This window comes from Conger conger, chromosome 12 (assembly GCF_963514075.1).
Source record: "Conger conger chromosome 12, fConCon1.1, whole genome shotgun sequence".
Classification (NCBI taxonomy): domain Eukaryota; kingdom Metazoa; phylum Chordata; class Actinopteri; order Anguilliformes; family Congridae; genus Conger; species Conger conger.
The window spans coordinates 31,569,007-31,588,768 of record NC_083771.1 but is presented as its reverse complement, the minus strand read 5'-3'; the positions used below and the strand labels follow the sequence as shown (position 1 = coordinate 31,588,768).

Sequence of the window (19,762 nt, the reverse complement as noted above, 5' to 3'; positions counted from 1 at the left end):
ACAGTATATACCAAGTTTACTTATATTTATTCCAGTTTACTTCCTTTCTGACCAAAGTGGTACACAAACAACCAGAACTGATATCTCTTAGCTTCATAATTGTTTTATATAGTTATGTTACTGTTAGCCGTAGCTACTAGGGAAGTAATTAAATATTAATTAACTGTGTTTTTATACTTCGAACTGGACCTTAAAACAATCTAAAACAGTGTGGATATGTCATAATGTTATTCCTTCTGTACACCACACGGGTTGGTCTTCCATTTTGGCTCAGCTTTCACAAAGCTCACAGGGGTTGAGAGACACATAGCCACAGACAGAAACAGCGTGTTCGCAAAGTCCCGCGTAGAGCCGGCCAACTCGGATCCGATCGGCAGAGCCACAGAACATCCTGGAGCCACAGAACGTCCACGGGGGTCCCATGTCCGACTCAGCAGACAGCTGTCCTTTTTGTACCTCTTCACAGGTGGCGAAAGAGAGCGGGATCCCAGGAAACAGAACTGCGTAACCGCGGACCAGGAACCGAGCCGTGGTCCAAAACCAAACCTGTCCCCCTGTCTCTGGCGCCCGGTCCTTAAACGTGCCTCGAAACAGTCTTCTTCTCTTCTGCGCTTTCTCCTCTTCTGAGCCCTGTCCCAGAGATTCCTTACAGCGGCATTCTGGGAATTCTCAGGGCGAAACTCTGCAGGGAGAGATGTCCTGTTGGGAGGCAGCAGACCTGCAGCTCGGCTTTATGCCGGCCAAGTGTGGAGGTACTCAAGCTTGGCCTTCGCCTTTCTTCACAAGTTCCGCCATGCATAGAGAGAGGAGGTCTGGCTCTCACTAATATATTCTCCCGTGCGGTATAGCATCACAAAAGCAAGGGTGTTGGATATAGAGGAGGGGGGGGGGGGATCGGAAATGTAAATATCACTCTTTCGGAGGGTTTTTTTGGGGGGCCGGGGTGTTGTAGTTTGCTGATTAAATGTCACGTGGCGCGATTGTGATGCCCAGCGGAGCCTCAGAAGTCTCGGTCTGTGAAAAATCCTGTTGGAACCATTGTGCACGGGCTGTGTAGCGTAGCCTTCGCCGCCAGAACAATGCCGGACAGGAAGCTTCCTGCTCGCACACCCGGCGGCTAGCTCCGTGCCTCTAATGTAAATGGGGGGAATGTGCCGAAGGGGAAGAAAGCTGGTCAGTCAGTCCCGTCTCTCCTCTCACCTCGGTCGGACCGGGACCGGCTCTTTCCCGGCGACGGCGGCGTCGAGCGGACCGCCAAAACGTTATCGGGTTTTTGGTAGCGGGGCAACATTTTATTTTCCGGCGTAAATTTTGCCGCTTACCCTTATTTTTTGCCTGTTAAGCCGGACTTGGTGAAGTGAGCGCTTTCTGAACGGATCTTTGTCTCTACTTTTTTTGTCTGCGCTGCCCGGACGAGGAGAGAGGGGAGACGAATTTGTTCACCTCCCCGAACCCCCGAACCAAGGGCAAAGGTAGGTCCTTAACACATAGGCTAACAGTGTTCTGCTCTTTTCTATTATTCTACATCTACTTCTGCTCAAAGGGAGTGTTTTGATATGATTAGAGGCTTCATTAATGCTTGCAGCACTCATACTGTGTATAGCCTTTGATGTTCAGGGATGGTTTTCATTGCATCCGTTTTAATTGTGTGTGCCTTAGCCTTGGTCTTCCTTGTTATACTGTTATTAGCGTTGTGTTATTTTGAATGTAAATATGTAGTGAGAATTATGTATAAAATGTGAATGTGATGTGATAACAAAGAACAATATAGCAAAACAAAGGGGCAGGGAGTGGGAGGGAAAGGAAGGAATGGAGTGAGTGAGTGAGCGAGAAAGTGAGAGAGTGAGTGAGAGAGTGAGAGAGTGAATGAGTGAGTGACAAAGTGAGAGAGAATAAAGGAAAAATCTACCATGTAAATGCCCTGAGGAGAAAATGAAAAAAACTCCCTGGGCCTCTGTTAGATCTTATAGATTTCCTGGGGGGGACTCAAAGATATAGTTCATGATGTTAGTGTCTGTGTTGGTAACTGGCCAATAGTTCCTCTAAACATTACAGTGAATGTCCATAGGGTGGCATTTATTTTCAACAGAATATTCACCACTCCTCCAAATGGTGCCAGCCCAACTGTAGTACAGTGTAGCCTTTAGCATGTCGAATAGGGTGATTGTGTCGACGGTTCATGTCCTGTAGAGTGCTCCTTTCACACACACTGGGAACTTGATAAACACACCCCCCCCCCCACACACACACACACCCCAAAAAGAAAAGAAGGAGGTCTGGGGTGCATTATGTGGGAATATGTTCTCCTGACTCTCCAAGTGGCTTTTGGTTGAAAAAGCTAGGATGAAATGGCCATATATCCTCACTGTTTGTGTACTTGCCTTGCTTTTCCCAGTAAAATGTCCTGTGCATATACTGCAGCCTCGTTATGGAATCACCTGATCTTGGGATACAAAATGTATTGCCAATAATTCTTTCAGCTTTGGAGTAGCTTCTATATTTTGTAAAATAATGATTAAGCAATGATTAATCTGTCATTCCCTCCTACTTCCTATTTTTAAGCTTAACATAGCTGTTCATTATTATTATTATTATTATTATTATTATTATTATTATTATTATTATTATTATTATTAGAGGTCTTAGTAGTATTAGTACTCATAGTGGTAGTAGTGGTAATGGTAGCAGTGGTGGTGGTAGTGCTGTTGTTGTGATTTTTTATCTCCGATAAAATATTGTAATTGCAATTCTCCACATGATAACTCAGTTATCTTCACACTTACTGCCACGCACTGCCATTTGGCACTCTTCTGTGGTCAGCACACACTGTCCACCGTATTTACCGCTTGCTTTGTACATACTTGTGTTATCATGCATATGCTGTTACCATAGCAACAACCCCTGTCTGCAGAACTGACCTGATTCATTCCAGGACATCGAAGTGGGCAGCGTAGCACCAGCACTAAACTCTCTCTCTCTCTCTCTCTCTCTCTCTCTCTGTCTCTCACTCCCTCTCTCTCACTCACACGGACACACATACACACACAGAAGAAATATGTAAAATCTGTGATCATTTTAAGAGCTTCATCATTGTACAGCTTCACAGCTCGATGTGTGACAAATGCAGCCTTCATCGCAGAACCATCGAAAGAGGGAAAGTGAGAGATGGACTCGAGTGGCAGCTTTCTGATCGCTCGCCAGTTTGTCTAATTATAGCTAATTTGATTGCATTTTCCATTAACACATATACCATTCTGTCCTTAAAAAATAATTACACTGGGATTGTTTGGCCCCAATGAGATTGGGAATACATGCTGTTATAAAAAATGAGCTACTTTTCAATCTGCTAGACAGCAGGCCGGCCCCAGAACTAGAACATTCCAGAATGTGTTCAGAGTGGAGACTCACTGCATTTTGTATGCAGGTCTGTATTGATTTTTATCCCACCACTGCATTTACCTTTCCTGTGCCAGACATCATCCACCTACTGTCTAAGCATCGCATTAGAGAATTTTCACTCAAGAAAACATACACTCTTTAAGTTGTTAACCCATAGTGCTAGCGCACAATTGAGAGTTATGCAGCACAATATGATTGGTTGATGACATTGAACATTTTGATGTAATTGGTCGAAGGTTTGGTCAATAGAGAAGAATTCAAGGGCTATTGGCCTCTTGAGGATCACAATTTATTAAGCCAAAAAACTAATGTTGCAATGAAACAAGGATCCAAGCAAGAATATTTTAATGGGATCAGTATATAAACTGTACATAGTAGTTTCCCAAGTTGCCCTGACACACATTTAATGATTACCTGCGGTATAGATCCCACTGTCCCCTACCTAGTTGCAATTAAACTATAGTCGACTATCTTGGCCAGTACTTTGAGGTAAAATGTCTTGTTAACTTTCTCTTTTGGCACTGCGTGTCCACATCCAAGTTCTGAGTATTCTGCAATCCCATAATCCTGAAAGAGCCTTCTGATTGAAGAAAGAAGAGAACAGGTAATTGCGCAGAAATAACGAGGCTCTTTAAAATTCAGGCACACCTTCTGGAAAAAGCAGTAATCACGCCGTAAGGATGCTGGGCAGCAATTAACAGCCCCTACCGAACTCTACAAGCCCACTGGGGAAAGTGCTCCAAGGCCAAGGTCAGTCCCCCGGCACTGGCAGCTCGGCCATGGCTAGCTCTGGCCGCCTCGTAACCCCGCATTGTGAAAAATGCAGGACTTGGAGAAGGGGGGAGGAGGAGGGGGGGGTGTTTAATATTGCAGGATGACCGGCCTGTTCCTGTCGGAATGGAAAATAACCTTGAGCGCTAGTCCGGGGTCTCCACAGAAACGAGGAGCAGGAAGGGGAAGAAGGCAGCCTTCAAGCCGTCAGGATCTGCTCTCAGGATTCCTTCTCTTTCATAAAGCGGCTGTTTATTTCCAGGGTAGTGCGGATATGTGAAAGCTGCTACAAATCCCTGTGTCAATCTGGAAACGCACCCAATTCACGGGCCCTTCTTTTCACATTCGGCTGTTTACTTCCATTGGGGATTTTTAATGCAGGTTCAGAATCAGTTCAATTCAAAATTAGTTCAAAGCGTTTAAAGTTCAGCGTTGCATAAAATCCATTCATGCCCTATATTTTGCTGTTTATTTATGTTAGCTATGTTAGGCTTTCTTCCACCTCTTCCCGGCTGATTTTATTTCTAGAAAAATCCCTCCTCGCACAAGTTCAGCTGAACTCATATTAAAAGATCAACCGATGCTACTGTCTACAGTTAATTAGCAAAACTAGCTCGGGTAATTGGTGGAAACAAACACCTGCATCCCCGCTGACCCCGCAGGCCGGGAACTGCCCATAACATTACTCATTTGTGGGGAGGGCTGACTGGCTGCCGCTAGCAGCAGCTGTACTTGTGAAACTGGCAGCGTAGGCAGACACTGCCTATCTCCTCCACAGAGCTCTTCAGGTGGGCCGCACAGAATAAAGCAGGGATGTTTCTGAGCTGTAAAAAGGCTGGTATCAAAGAGGCGGCGTTGTGTATCTGAGCGGAGCCGGGTGTTTGGAGAGCGTGGCGCACCAATGTCGCCCTAAGGATATCAGATGTAGCATACGTGCTCCGCTCCGCTGCCAGCTCTGTCATTTTATCACCTTTTTTTAAAGGAAAGACTTTATCGTCTCGGCGTTCGCGGCGCCTGTTTGTCTCCGGGCTCTACCCGAGGACACTGCTTTGACGTTACTGATGGCTTTGATTTCCTCCTCCTACAGCTGTCCCTCCTTTCCACGGGAGTCTGCTCAGACAGCAACACCCGGCCTCCACGGATGCACACTAACATGCCATCCATTAATCTAGCACCTGTTGTCAGCTCACACACTCGCAATGCAGTCCTCCTGTCTGGGTGAAAAACTGCTTGTGCAGACAAGTAAAACAATATCCCATAAATAAAAGCTGCAGCTTGGCAAGAGGCATTCATACCATTGCCTGTTTATGGTTTTTCCCCAAAAATGACATGACCCCAAAGTTTCACCTGAATTAGATTAAGGCTGGGGTTCAATGGGCTCAATCAACATTTGTCCTCAACTTTGACTGACAGTTAAAAGAAAGTCCCCCTCAGAAACACAGTTCTTCGGCATTGTCTAAGACTTTCCAAACTGAGTTTGTGAAGAAAAAGTTTACATTTACTTGTAGATCAAAGTTAAGGAGAAATGTCCATTGAAAACAGGTTTTAGAATCAGATTGGCCCTGGCTGTAAAGGAAGGCACCAGTGTAAAAAACCAAACAGACAGTATGAGCTCCGTTATGGCAATGCAGCTCTCCGTCTATACATGCAAGCCTTCCACTTGACCCACAAGTATGTGGACAAAATGCCATAGCTTTGGCTGAGTGAATGCCATAGCTACAGAAAGGCAAAGTCCTGAGTGTGTGTGTGTGTGTGTGTGTGTGTGTGTGTTTCTGTGTGTTGAAAATGGATATAGAAACACTATAAGCCTTAAGTAAATGGATGAGGCAGCTCCATAGCCCGTTGGGCTGAAACTGGCCTCTTTCGACTGTCAATCCAGTCCTCAGGCCTCTGCCAGGACTCCTGCTCGTATGTCCTTCCCTCCATTTTGATGGCTGGATTATCGCATCCATTTTGTTTGGACAGAATAACAGATAATAACAGAAAACACACTAACGTGTAAAGGAGCATTCCCATTTTACACATCAGTGTGTAAAATGAGTTTTCCAAACCGTGCCATTTGAAAAAGTAGCACTTGCACTTATTCGTAAGTCAAATTAAGGACAAGCGTTCGGCGAATCCAAGCCCGTGTCTTTGGGTTCATCTTAGACGTCCTACAAAATGTCAGCTGTTCGCCAGGATGAAGTCTGCAGCCTCCATCGTTAATTGAAAAGGAGGAGAGCTCTCATTTTGTCTCCTTTTGTCGCACAAATTGAATCGAACAGGGACCAATTTACCTTTTAAGGTCTTATTACGAGATGAGCATGGGGACAGTGCAGATTGTAATTTATAGCGAGTTGCTTTTTGTCTGCTGTGGGGTTTTTTCTTACTCTGAAGGTTGCTATAGGTCCTTCAAACTGCAATAAAATACTTTTGTCCGTGTGGTTGCTTTGCCCGGAGTATAGCCGAGGCAGATGGCAAGATGCCTCTCAAATGACACTGTATCCAGGCATTTATTTCCTAATGGTCTCTTTTTAAAGAAAAGAAAGAAAGAAAGAAATGGGGTTCAATGTAACTTCTATTTGGCAGAAGATGGGAGAGATGTCGAACACAATGGGGAGAAGTGTCTCAAGGCCGAAGTCCTTATCCTGGATAAAGGATTGGGGAAAATTGGCGGATAATGAAGGGACCTAGGAAGAGCGACGTAATTACCAGATGTTTTATCGGTTTAACCATGAACCCCAACCAAGACTGTGATGATTCATCTCTAATGGACTTGCGAGAGGTGTCCTTTGTGGCTCACGAAATAATAGTCACGTCTAATGAATGCCGGACATTATAATCGGGGGTAAGTTTGAAAAAAAGAAAAGAAAAAAAACAGGCTTCCCTATTGGTTATGAAATGGAAGGACACTGCGTCACCTGACGTAAAGCCGGGGACGGACCTTGCCCTGTGAAATAGGCTGTTGTTTCCCCCGCGGGTTCATGAAAATGACCTCGCCGCTTGAAAGCGTTCCTGAAAATGAGAGAAAGGAATTGTTTCGGAGGTGTCTTTGAGGTGTCCAAGGAGACAAAAGCAGATAACAGTAACTGGGGCGTGGAGAAGAGAGAGGGATTCTGTCGGGGGGGGCGGGGGGGTTCTTCCCTGTGACTGGCCCGGTTTCTGGCTCACACCCCACTGCGGTACATACGAAGAGTGAGGTCTACTCCACCATTGAGAGGTCAGGAGCCGCTTTCCATCAGTGTGTGGATGCTTAATCTGCCCGGTCCTCAAAGGCTGATCCAAACTCTCACACAGATTTCACTCTGTCTCTCACACTGACCCACTCTGTATTTCACATGGATCCACTATCTTTCACACAGATCCATTCTGTCTCTCACACGGATCCATTCTGTATTTCACATACTGTAGATCCATTCTGTCTCTCACACAGATCCATTCTGTATTTCACAGGGATCCACTATCTTTCACACAGATCCATTCTGTCTCTCAAACAGGTCCATTCTGTATTTCACACAGATCCATTCTGTCTCTCATACAGATTTCACTCTGTCTCTCACACTGACCCACTCTGTATTTCACAGGGATCCACTATCTTTCACACAGATCCATTCTGTCTCTCACACAAAATGGCAAATCCATTCTGTATTTCACATACTGTAGATCCATTCTGTCTCTCACACAGATCCATTCTGTATTTCACACAGATTAATTCTGTCTCTCACACAGATTAATTCTGTCTCTCACACATATTCACTCTGTCTTTCACACAGATACACTCTGTCTTTCAAAAACACATAGGTCAAGAGCAATGCAGAAGCCCACTGTCAAGCACACATTATTCATTCATTGAGTATCATTATTTATGAACAAAAACGCAATTTCATTTTCATTTCATTTACGTGTTGTGAAAAAAATGTATGATCATTTTTGTCACAGTTTTAACATGCATGGAAAGTTCTCCTTCAGAGCTTTGCATTGCACGTCTTCCATCTGAAGAGTTTCATATTTGAAGCTACATTTTAACCTTAACTCCAGGTTAAAAAAATGCAGCAAAAAAAAAGAAGCCGCTATTTGCTGTTCTTGAAAATTAAACGTTTTGGATATGCGAGGTCACTCAACAATGTGTAGTTTTCCCTGTACTGTATAAGGGCATCTTCAAAGCAAACATATAATAATGGCGTCAACACTGGCTACTCTTAGAATTGCATTTTCATTACCATAACCTGCTCCCGGTGGGGAGGGGAAATGAAATTGAAGAGAAAAAAAAACCGTCCACAACACCAGGATCAGGTTGTGAAAGCTGATCAGCGCTTAAGTGACATCTGTTCATTAATCCACCTTACATCCTGCAGCTCGCAATATTACGTGTTTATGCTCGTACACTAATCCTTTGTTATTTGCCAGAGACACGCTGCGGAAGCTGCCACCGACGGAAAAAAGCGGCGAACACCCTCAACGCGCTAAATAAACACGTTTTTACCAGTCTCCTTTTAATTAGGATACGGCGATATGTTAAACGGATATAGCATTAAAGCGCTGCGCATTACGGGGGGGGGACGGGGCTGTGTCTTATCGTTTCGAATGACGAGGCGGGAGACCTGGTTTTGTAGCGTTTAAACAATCGGGCTAAGAATCGTGTTCACCCGGAGAGTGAGGCGGCAGGTTTCTCGATGACCTACAGTACGTCTGTGTGTGTGTGTGTGTGTGTGTGTGTGTGCGCCCTCAGGGGAATGCACAGATCAATGACGTGCCAGATTTGCACTTTGTTGCATTGTTATTATTGTGCATCTGCCTGGGAATAGGAAGCCAGGCTTAAGTACGTACTTTTTCATCAGTCATCCTCCATCGCTGTAATCGGTGTTCTGACGCCGGGCTAGTGTGACCCCAGCATGTGACACGAGCCGGCTTCATTAACGGGGCGATTTCAGTCCTGCGTAGGTAATGGCATAGCGTGACCCCAAGTAGGAGCGCTGGATATGTCTCCGTGAGACACTAGGGAGGCGAAACATGTCGGCACACACGAATCCATTCACTTTTTGCAGAGCCAACGTCACAGACGCTCTACAGGAGAATTAGCGAAGGCTTTGTCTGAGTCACCCCCTCCCCCCGCTCGCCAGAAATATCAGATTCTGACATTTTCAGTTTCAGAAATTCCCACAGCGCACAAACTGGTGATCAAAAAATTCCCCGGTGGGAAAAGAATCTTCAGAGGAGGGGGGGTTAGGGGCGGTGGGGGAGGGGGATAGTGCATAGTGCACATGGATTGCACCCTCTACTCTATACCCTTTGGCACAGTTACGTTTTAGTTTTATCCTCAGAAACTAAATCCAGTGAGTTCAGCAACTGCCAGAATGATGGTATCAAATGATGTTTCAGAATAAAAAGTTAAGCATTCCCTGATTTGTTAACCAAAGTGGATTGGATTCAAGCTTTAAGCTCTTTTTTCTTTTGATAAAAACATAAAAGGAAATGAAAAACGTTCACGTTTGAAACCTGAGATCAGCTACAGTTTGGGCGATGGAGAGTAATATTGTGCTCTCCATTGCCCAACTGTATTACACCAGAGGAATTAGTACTACAATATGACCACTGCCTGAACCCAGAGCCACAGCCCTCTCCACACACCCTTCTCAGGGGCAGCTGTGTGGTGTGGGGGTAGTTGTGTGGTGCAGGGGCAGCTGTATGGCATGGGGGCAGCTGCGTGGTGTGGGGGCAGTTGTGTGGCCTGGGGGTAGTTCTGTGGTGTGGGGGTAGTAGTGTGGAGTGGGGGCAGCTGTGTAGCGTGGGGGCAATTGTGTAGTGTAGGGGTAGTTATGTTGCATGGGGGCAGCTGTGTGCCCGCAGCCAGGGTGGGTACGGTCTGGAGTTTCAGCATAGCCCGGTGCATCAGCGCTCCTGTGCGTAATCCCACTCTAATCTCCCTAATCTCACTCTAATCTCCCTCTCTTTTTTTCACTAGGATCCCTGTCCTCAGATTGACTGCCACTGGTTTAGAGGATACTGTAATTTACTCACAGTTGCCTTCAGCTAAAATGTACTCGCCTCTGAAGTTTGTTAATGTCAGAATTTGTTGTCTCCAGCTTCTCCAAGCCTTTTAAAAAATGTTCTTCTTTCCTTTTTTCTCACGCGCGTGAGTTATCGCTAGTGTTTCATGCCCATCTGTCAGATGAAAAGCTAGCACATCTCTGCTCCTCTTCCACTGTAACATAAGCAGGAGACAAATCATAGCCCTCCCCTCATTGTTTCTCCTACAGTATGCTCTCGATCACATTTCTGGTGCTCTCCTGCCCCCTAGAGGAAGGGAGGGCAATAGCAGGTTGACCGCCTCAGTCCCTGAATGCCCAGTGCTGCATAACAACCTGAGAGTTGTTTTAATCCTCTCCTTTTATTCTTCTACAGAGCGCCGTGTCTGACACAGAGGCCCAAACCCTGGCCTTGTCTCCATCGCTCAGCTGTGGGTCGCGCGGGGCCCAGTGTCCTCGATCAAAGCGCCTCCACCCCTCCCCCCCCCGGCTGGTCGAAGACCCCCGAAGCCCCGCTGTGTTTTCGGCGGGCTGCTGTGGGCAGGACGAGACATCGGCGCGTTCGGCCGTCCTCCGGGAGGGAGGGGGTCTGGCAGCGCTGGCGTTGGCCACGGAAACACGACGACCCACATTCAGACCTGAGACGCTGTGTGAACCCTCTGTGGATAGGGGGCCTCCTGCAAGCTCCAGGTGATGGGGGAGACACAAAGACAAAGAGAATGAGAGAGAGATGGTGAGAGAGAGAAAGACAAGATACAGAAGAAGAAAGGAAAGATGGAGGGAGACGGGGAGAAAGAGGGAGCGGAGGGAAGAAAAGTGAGAGGGATATCGGAAACTTCGGGCCGCAGGCAGACCGACGCACCAGTGCCCTGCCCCCGTTGATCTGACAGATATGAGGGAAAACCTTGCTCACCTGTTTCATAATTCATGTGCCAGCTACCACGTACAGCACGCACACAGACAGCAGGACGCCATTAATTTGTTCCTCTCCTCCTCCGCTCCGCAAACGTCTTCAACGTCAAATACCGTTCATAGTTTCAGGCATTATTCAGTCGACATATTTACAAAGTACAAGAGAGGAGATGAGGATTAGGTTTTGTACAGACTGACAGTAAAACAGCGTGGGTAGGTACTGCATTCATATCTAAAACAAGCAGGACTCTGCAATGGTTTTTTAAACCGGGGGGGACCTCGAACACGAGTTCAGCCATTACCACATGCAGCTTCCTTTTTGCAGCCTCTTGCAGTCCGTGCCAAATAATACCCTATCTCCCGTTCTGTGGGAACTGCATATCACATGTTATTTGCACATAAACATCACAGCAGGAACCAAAGAAGATCTTTCTCTAGTTATTTGTCTTCAGGCTCCTGCTGGTAAGCCATGCCCATCGCCTACCATACAGTAAATGTTGAGCTTGGAGGCTGAGAACAGTGAGGTTTTTTTGGAGGTTTTACAATTTAGCCATGTTAGCAGACACTCTTATCCACAGCAACATATACAGCTTCTTCTTCTTTTAAAGAAATAGTAGGACTTCAAAACAACCATTCAAAACAACATTTGTCGCAAAGTTTTGAAGTGTTTCATGAAGGCCACACAGTGGTACAAATATGAACAAGTGGCACTCATGGCACTTAATGGAAAGGTTGTGAAATTTGGTTTCAAAGGTTATGAAAGGTACACAACATGCCCTTTGTTAATAGTGAATGAAATAATAATTGAAAACATCAGTACTTTTTTTTACAAATGAATCATTTTAGAAATGATTATTATTAAGTCTAGGGAAGGTCCTTGTGCTGTATGGGACACTTTTTAGGTGACTGGTGAAAGCAGTTCTATGCCACAACGCTCTCATGCCTGACCTATGTTTACCCGATGTGCCTTCATGTTTTCACTGAAGACCCAGCGGTCGACCCAAAACCTTCACGCTGTGTCCCCCCGAAGGCTGAACCGAACCGTGTCATGAGCGGCCCGGGGGCTTGCGTTAGCGCTCTGCTGTGCTAGAGCTGGGTTCTCCTCCCGCTCTCCTCCCGCGCTCCTCCCGCGCTCCTCCCGCTCTTCTCCCGCTCGTCGTGTAGAAAAAGACGGATCCGCACGTCACACGGCTCTTTGTCCTCCGCAGAGCTGCGACCGCCGAGTATTTACAGTTACAGCGCGTGTGCGTGTGCGTCAGCGCGGCTGTCGCCCCGCTGTGACGGAGAGGGCAGATAAGGCCAGGCCTCAGGCGTCGGGCTAGCAGCTGCTACCGTAGCCACAGCGCCGGGCTCGCATTCGGACCGCTGCGGAAACGCTCCAGACGTTCTTCAGATCTGACGGAGACGCAGGAAATTCATTACACCGCCCAGTACTTACAGAGCTGCCTCGGCTCTTTCCGCAGGCGACTCTGAAGTCAGAGTGAGCTGGCCTTTCGCTCAGTGAGCTGATCGCAGGTTGGTCAGTGAGGATCACAGTTCCAAACCCTACCCCTGATACATTTGTCGGGAGTTCATTATAGAAATTTTATTATTTATGGAGAACTATTTCCTCACTAATGGTATGCATTTGCTCCCTATTGGACTCATATAAAGAAATAAGCTCTTTGAAAAGGACAGTGTGCATAAAAATTCTGGTATTATTTGGGAAATTAATGTGAGAAAAAGGTGTGCATTTTTTCTAAAATATGTGGAGTGCAATCATAGTGCTGACTTGGCATCAATATTGGAGGGACATAAATAAAAACTGTTAGTATACATTTGGAACGCATTTTGATGATTATTATTATTATTTAAGCTTTGCTATCGCCACATGGATTACAGATGGCATTATTGAATCATGAAACAGGTTCACATTAAGTAACATTTGCACAAAAATTTGTACATTGTTGTGTAGTGAAAATTACCTCAATGTAATGATTGAAGATCCATCTGACCCTTTGTCCACTCCTTACTTGGCACCAATGACTGTGATCCCTATACTCAATGATACACTGATGAAATACTATTGGAACTGATATAAGAAAATAATGCAATGTGATATTTCCCAGATAATCATCTTTTTCAGTAATGTATTTGCTCTCTCTCTCTCTTATAAATAACTAATAACTCAAATGAAATTAGGTAAACGGTATGGGTAACAGTTTAACGATGTCTTAATTTAATTTCATATAGGCACATATTTACTGTCATTTAATTTGGCTAATTAGAGAGTTATTTTCAAAAGAGAGAGAGAGAAAGAGAGAATGCAATACTGAATTGCAAGTAAGTTGTGTTTTTGTTGTGTTCATGTTGCAGGTCAACATGGAATACTGTGCAGAGGCTATTTTTTGTGTTTGTTAATAATGTATTGATTGGCATACAATGTGTTCGCACTGTGGTGGGTTTATCAATTTTTAATGGTGTTACACTAGAATTCATAAGCATATTCATTTACACTACAGTATGAATGCATGCTGAAGAATTTTATGAATTCATTGTTCTCTGTGACATCATTTATGAATGTATAGTAAGCTGTGATTAGTTTGTTTCTTGTGTGAAATGTTCATTCATTTATAGTGCTCTGTGATATTTATGAATTTTGTGTGAAGTGTTTATGAATTTATAGTGTTCTTATATAATTTATGAATCCATAGCGGTCTGTGATATGTGTATATATTCATAGTGCTCTGTGACATGTTTATGAATTTACTGTGAAGTGTTCATGAATTCATAGTGTTCTGATTTAATTTATGAATCCATAGTGGTCTGTGATATGTTTATACATTCATAGTGCTCTGTGACATGTTTATAAATCTAGTGTGAAATGTTTATACATTCATAGTGCTCTAATATAATTTATGAATACATAATGTTCTATGACATGTTTATGTAGTTGTGCAGTTCGTGCTCTGTGCTATGTTCATTTATAGTGCTGTGATGTTTATGGTGCTCTGTAATACATTTATGTTTATTTTGTACTCTGTGATCATATGAATTTATAGTGAGCTGCAATGCTTATGAATTTATAGCACTCTGTGACATGTTTATAGGCTTATGCTGCTGTCATATGTTCATACATTCCTAGCACTCTGTGATCAGTTTATGAATATATAGTGTGCTGCAATATTTATGAATTTATATTACTGTGTGACATCTTTATAAGTGTATGCTGCTCTGTAATATGTTTATACATTTTAAGCACAATGTGATACGTCTATGAATTTATAGTGTGCTGCACTGTATAGTGCTCTGTGATGTATGTATCATCAAGAAAAAGGAAATGAATGGACAGTAAAGGATTCCAGAGGGGAATAAACACCCGTTTTAAGGAATGGTATATTTCGTGGCAGGGCACACAGGGTAACTGGACCACAGGAACAAAGAGGTAAATTAACCTCTGGTCAGTTTTTCCTTGCTGACCTCTGCTATCGAATTGGGAGAGCGCACACAAGTCAGGTTTCTCTTCCAATGCCTGTGATGTCAACTGGCAATTCCTGTCGCAGTAAAGTTTGCAGGTCAGGCGGACACGGACACGAGTTGAAAGAAGACACTGCATGTGCAGTTTAACAGCCAGACTTATGGGCACCCAATTGAAGCAGTGGAGTGAGACACTACCATGTCTGCCGAATGAAACCCTCCCTTCCCTGGGCAAGGCTAAAGTCAACCGTGCATCGCCATTCAGAACTGACCTCCACAGTTGATCTTGATAGTTTTTCATCATTGTAACTGTATCTGTCTATTCCAAGTCAGTCACTTGTATACATATTCTATTATTAACATCCATCGTACACCAGTGCAATAGTTACAGAATAAATCACATGTATTCGACAAAGAAGATTATATAAAAAATATTTAATATTTTTTCCCCACAAAATCAGTTGACACACATGTGCATATATTGTCATAGTATCATAGCATAGCATCATAGTATCATAGGTACTTCATATGGATATTGTTCCGTCCCTCAGTAGCCCAACTCCGCCATGTCACATGCTTTTAGACATCAGCCAGAGATTGGACGCAAGATGATGATGTCACAAGCAAGACCGGGACCGACTGGTTGTGCATTTGATCCACACTGTGGTTCAACCACAGCCCCAGAGAAACCAACATACGTTTGTATAGGATCATAAACAAATAACCTTCATTTACAGGCATAAAAAATACAGTAATGAATTATTTACATAAATTGAAACAGAAAAATAAGGAGGCTCAACAGTAAACAAGGAGATTAAAAACAGATGCTTTTTTCTCTTTACGTGTCCTTGACATACATCATGAGTAAAGCTTCCATCAGTGCTTCATTAAAAACTCTCACACTGCTTCGCTTGCAAACACATCACGTACATTACTCGGATAAAAAAAAGACAAAGAAAAAAACGAGACAATTTGGATGCAATACAACACGCACTATACCTGTCAAATATGTACTAAAATAATACACATTTATTATACATACAGTCCAGTACACACATTAAGATTCAGAAATGTCCCTCGGAGAAGAATACAAAATGAAAACAAACAGGGTGAAAGTCCTTGATTATGTGTTGTCTTAGGGGTGCTGGAGGGGGGGGGGGGAGAGGGTGGAATTTGAATAAACATTCTGGGCCTACACTGGTTCTGAAGGTAAACAGATGTTTCCAGGGAGCCTTGGGGATCTCCGACAGACAGTTTAGTGACCTCGCGCACGGACAGGTGACATGGAGCACCAACGCGGGCGACCTCTGGTGAAATACCTGAAGTTTTAAAAGAGAGCTCAAATGTGGAGATGGGGTAGGGGGGGAGGTTGGGGCTAATGGAGATCACAGTTGCCCTGGGCGACCGCTGGCACAGCCCCCAGGGAGTCCATGGAGAGAGAATGTTTTAATAAATGAGTTACTTTGGCTTCCATAGCCTTCCTGTGCATACGTGCCTCTGAGACTGATTGTGTGTATGCATGTGTTTGTACGTGTACTGTATGTGTGTGTGTGCGTGTGTGTGTGTGTGTGTGTGTGCATGTGTCTGTGTGTGTGTGTGTGTGTGTGTGTGCGTGAGAGTGGCAAAGGCTGATAAAAAGTGCAAACCCCACCTCCCCATATACAAATCAGAACAAAACCATGAAGCAAACTCCACTTACTTCAAGACTTACTTCATTGGTCCCATTGTTCTCCTCAACACAGTTTAAGAAATATAAAATAAGACAACACAAAGTAATAATTGTGATTTTTTTTTGTACAATGTTAATGACATTTACAAAGAGTGTGTACATTGTTTAGAAAAAAAGGGAAGAGAGACAGACAGAACTGAGCAGATCCAGATCAGGAGGAGTGGACTACCCCGGGTAATTTTTCTTTCTTTTATTGGGGCTGGAACCAGGATCCAGTTTCAGTTCTTGGTACTGCACCTGTTAAAACACAAAGGCCCCCGGAGGGCCCAGTGGTCAGGTGAGGGAAGCAGAGGACGCTGGGATAGCATGGGAATGGGCCATCTCTCCCTCCAGCTGTTTTTGGGAAGCGCAGCTGCGGCAGGGTTTAGACAAACACAGCTCTGCACGGGTGCATGGGAAAGACCGCGGGACGCTCCGGCCTGCAAAGCACCATGGGACAGGAGTGGTGGCCGGAGCCGACACTTCCTACGGCACGTCTGCCTGTCCCCGACCCAACCAGGCTCCCGGTAGCCATGACCCAGTTAGCACAATATTGGCCTTGGATCAGATTTATCGGCCTGCTAACTCGAGAAACAGCACTGGCCACCGGCGATGGCTCAACCAAGCCATCCAAGCTGAACATTAGTGCGTCTTCTTGGGAAATAAGCATGTTGCTGACTGTTAGGACGTACTAACGTCCATCTAACTAACCAAGAGCATTCTTTTTGGCATGAATTAGCTCGCCGGTCAGGAGAGATAAAGGGGATCTCGATGGGGTCGCGAGTGAAATCACTAATCGTACAGGTTGATTTTGGGAGGGTTGGCTGCAGGGAGATTGTGAAGGCTCTTCTCAAGGCTGCTGGGTCAGTCATTCACATACATCATGTGACAGGATCTCCTTTGAGGTCAGGGTTACGCAACAAGAGCCGATCGGCTTCAGGATTTTGTGCCAACTGCTGCTCTTAATTATTTCATTAACTGAATCATATCTTGATCTGACATTTGTATAAACACCAGCTGCAGACTGCAAGTTTATCCCAAATATTTTACTGCTCAAGTACAGGAGTGAACCCACATAGTTTATAGAGCTGTCAGGAAACTAAAACTAAGGTAATTGGATGGAACACAAACCGGCACGCGGTGTGTTGTGCACCCAGTTTCAGGTATGTATACATAACGAGCGTAAACAGTACATGGTCCCGAGTGATTGAAGGAGGTGATTAAAATGACACATGGAAGGTCTGGAAAGGTTAGAAGGTGATGCTGGTATCGTTTGACTAGCCGAGAAACACTGGCCAGCTGCCAACCGCCTTATTTTAACCAGCACGTCTTCTGAGAGAAATGTGGTTTGTGTTTCGCGGACCGAGCACAAGGATCTCAAAACGAGACAGCGGGGAGGAAATGGAGCGAGTGAAAATCCAGAGTGGAAGGCATCCATCCACGGTTTCTACGTTTTTTATAGTCTTTATAGGACATTTTAAGATTTTTTTCAACCGCCATCGCAGTTTCTGGATGGAGTGGCACTTTTCCTACTTTGGCTAAACTTAGAAAACCACTGAGAAGTATACGAACGCGAGGAGACCGAGCAGAACTCATAAAACGCCCATTTTGTAGCAAACGTGCTTTGCCGCACCTTACCGACTACGCCGTCCTGCTCGTTTTGGGTTTCCTACTGGAAGCGAAAGTGGAAAGCTAGCTAAGACTCCGAAGACATCAACTCAATTCGAGTAGGCATAATTCCACTTTAGTATTCCACTTTCCTTACAACAAAGTTCTTAACTTTCAGCTAGACATAAGTGAATCCACATACTAAAATGGAGGACAAAAGTGGAGCCAGCTGAAATGAAAAATTCAATGTACAAAACAGCACGGCCGCTGTGCAAGACTCAGACGAGCACATCTCAAAAGAGCGAGTGAGCGATTAGGACCGTAGGCGATGACAATGTTTTCGTTTTTGCGCCGGGTTTTATGGTGCTGCCAACCCAAACAGACACTGGAGCAGGAACACAGTGGAAATTTTATGTAGGGCCATCTGTGCACACAAACTGAACCTGCAGATGTACTGGCTTTTATTATCTGAATTAAAAGGACAATAGCAGACTATGCATAATTACACTGGGTCAAAATTCTGTCAGCCCCCACCCCCAACCCCCACTCTCAGAGTGGAGCTAGAGTTACACAGGCCCTCATGATCAGAAAGCATATACAGAATATTAGCAGAAATACATTAGCACGACGGATGCAAGAGACTAATCTACTAATGTCTGGTAGGAGGGCAGAGCGGAGGTCAATATTTTATGGTCATTTTTCTTCACAGCTTCTATACTTTCTTTATGACAGCACCTTTCAATAAACTTTATAAAGCTCATTAACAAACTTCAAGACAAATAAATAATTATTCAATCTGAAGGCAATATGTTTTGCTTATTTTCACAGATGACTAAAGAAGCCACTTCAAAGATGACAGAGGACACATTTTCAGGGATTAGTAAGGTTGCTGTATCAGTTTATCTAACTACATCTGACTGGCTACATAGTCTATTGAATTCCCTACCCACTTCAATTCCCCAGGTAACAGTACCTTGAAAACACTGAGAAAAATTGCATATCGATCGAAGACTACTGACTTCCATGAACCCCAAATGTTCCGGGTACTCACAGACACTGAGGAACCTATCAGGGGTCCAACATGACGGAGAGATTACGTGTCAGGAAAGTCCATTTCACTCAGCTCTATGTCACCTGAGCTCTCTTGTGAAAGATCTCTATTACACATTTAGTGCTGTCAATAGAAAGTAGACCTGGACCAGCCCAGGTCTGATTGAGCTGGACCGAGTGGCAGACTTCAGCGGGAAATAGCAACTGAACGACAGCACACGTGTAACCTTCCTGCAGTTAGGATGTGACCTTTAAAGAACAAGCTTAACTCACTACGGCAGGCCCCATGGCTGTTTTAACATTATTTAATCCCTAAAACACTTTTCTTTAATGTTCCGACCTGCAACTTCGGCATCGGCGACGACGTCTTTAGCAACATTAACCAATGACACGACCTTTTCCGTTCTCGCCTTTTCCACGACTTTGCGCGGTAAGTACCCCGTTTTCAATTTGACCCGCCAACCTTTGTATACATGGCTGGTTATTAGCTACTTGTGTTCTCCAAAACCCTCTCTCATTTGCATTCAGCGCGGCACATTCGACTGCGTTTATTGCCCAAGAAACAACCTTTAATCTCATCAGACCTGCTGACTTGTCAACAGTTTTGCACATTTTCGTAAAGGTCAGCTTTGTGAAATCGCTGGGTACTTTCAACCGAAGGTGAAAAACAGGTGCTGAATAAAGCTTGTTTGGTGAAGACCGCGCTCTACTGTACCTTTCGTCAGAGTTCAGGCAAATCTGCCTCAGTCACCTGGATTTTCCGGCAAACTATGTTTTTCATTTGTATATGGAATAACTGGGACACTAAAATCTACAATAAAATCACAGTCTAGACTCTGTATTCAGGGACATA

At 44.5% G+C, this 19,762-nt stretch overlaps 1 protein-coding gene across 6 annotated transcripts in view; it reads right to left on the bottom strand.

Moving 5' to 3' along the window:
• Positions 1-14,961: 14,961 nt before the first annotated feature.
• Positions 14,962-19,762, bottom strand: part of mctp1b (multiple C2 domains, transmembrane 1b) — a 123,094-nt gene continuing 118,293 nt past the window's right edge. For all 6 annotated transcript variants that reach the window (XM_061262493.1, XM_061262494.1, XM_061262495.1 and 3 more), the window contains one exon: positions 14,962-16,509. In XM_061262493.1, the coding sequence (XP_061118477.1) occupies positions 16,438-16,509 (72 nt within the window). In that variant the 3' untranslated portion in view covers positions 14,962-16,437. The remainder of the gene's footprint in view (positions 16,510-19,762) is intronic.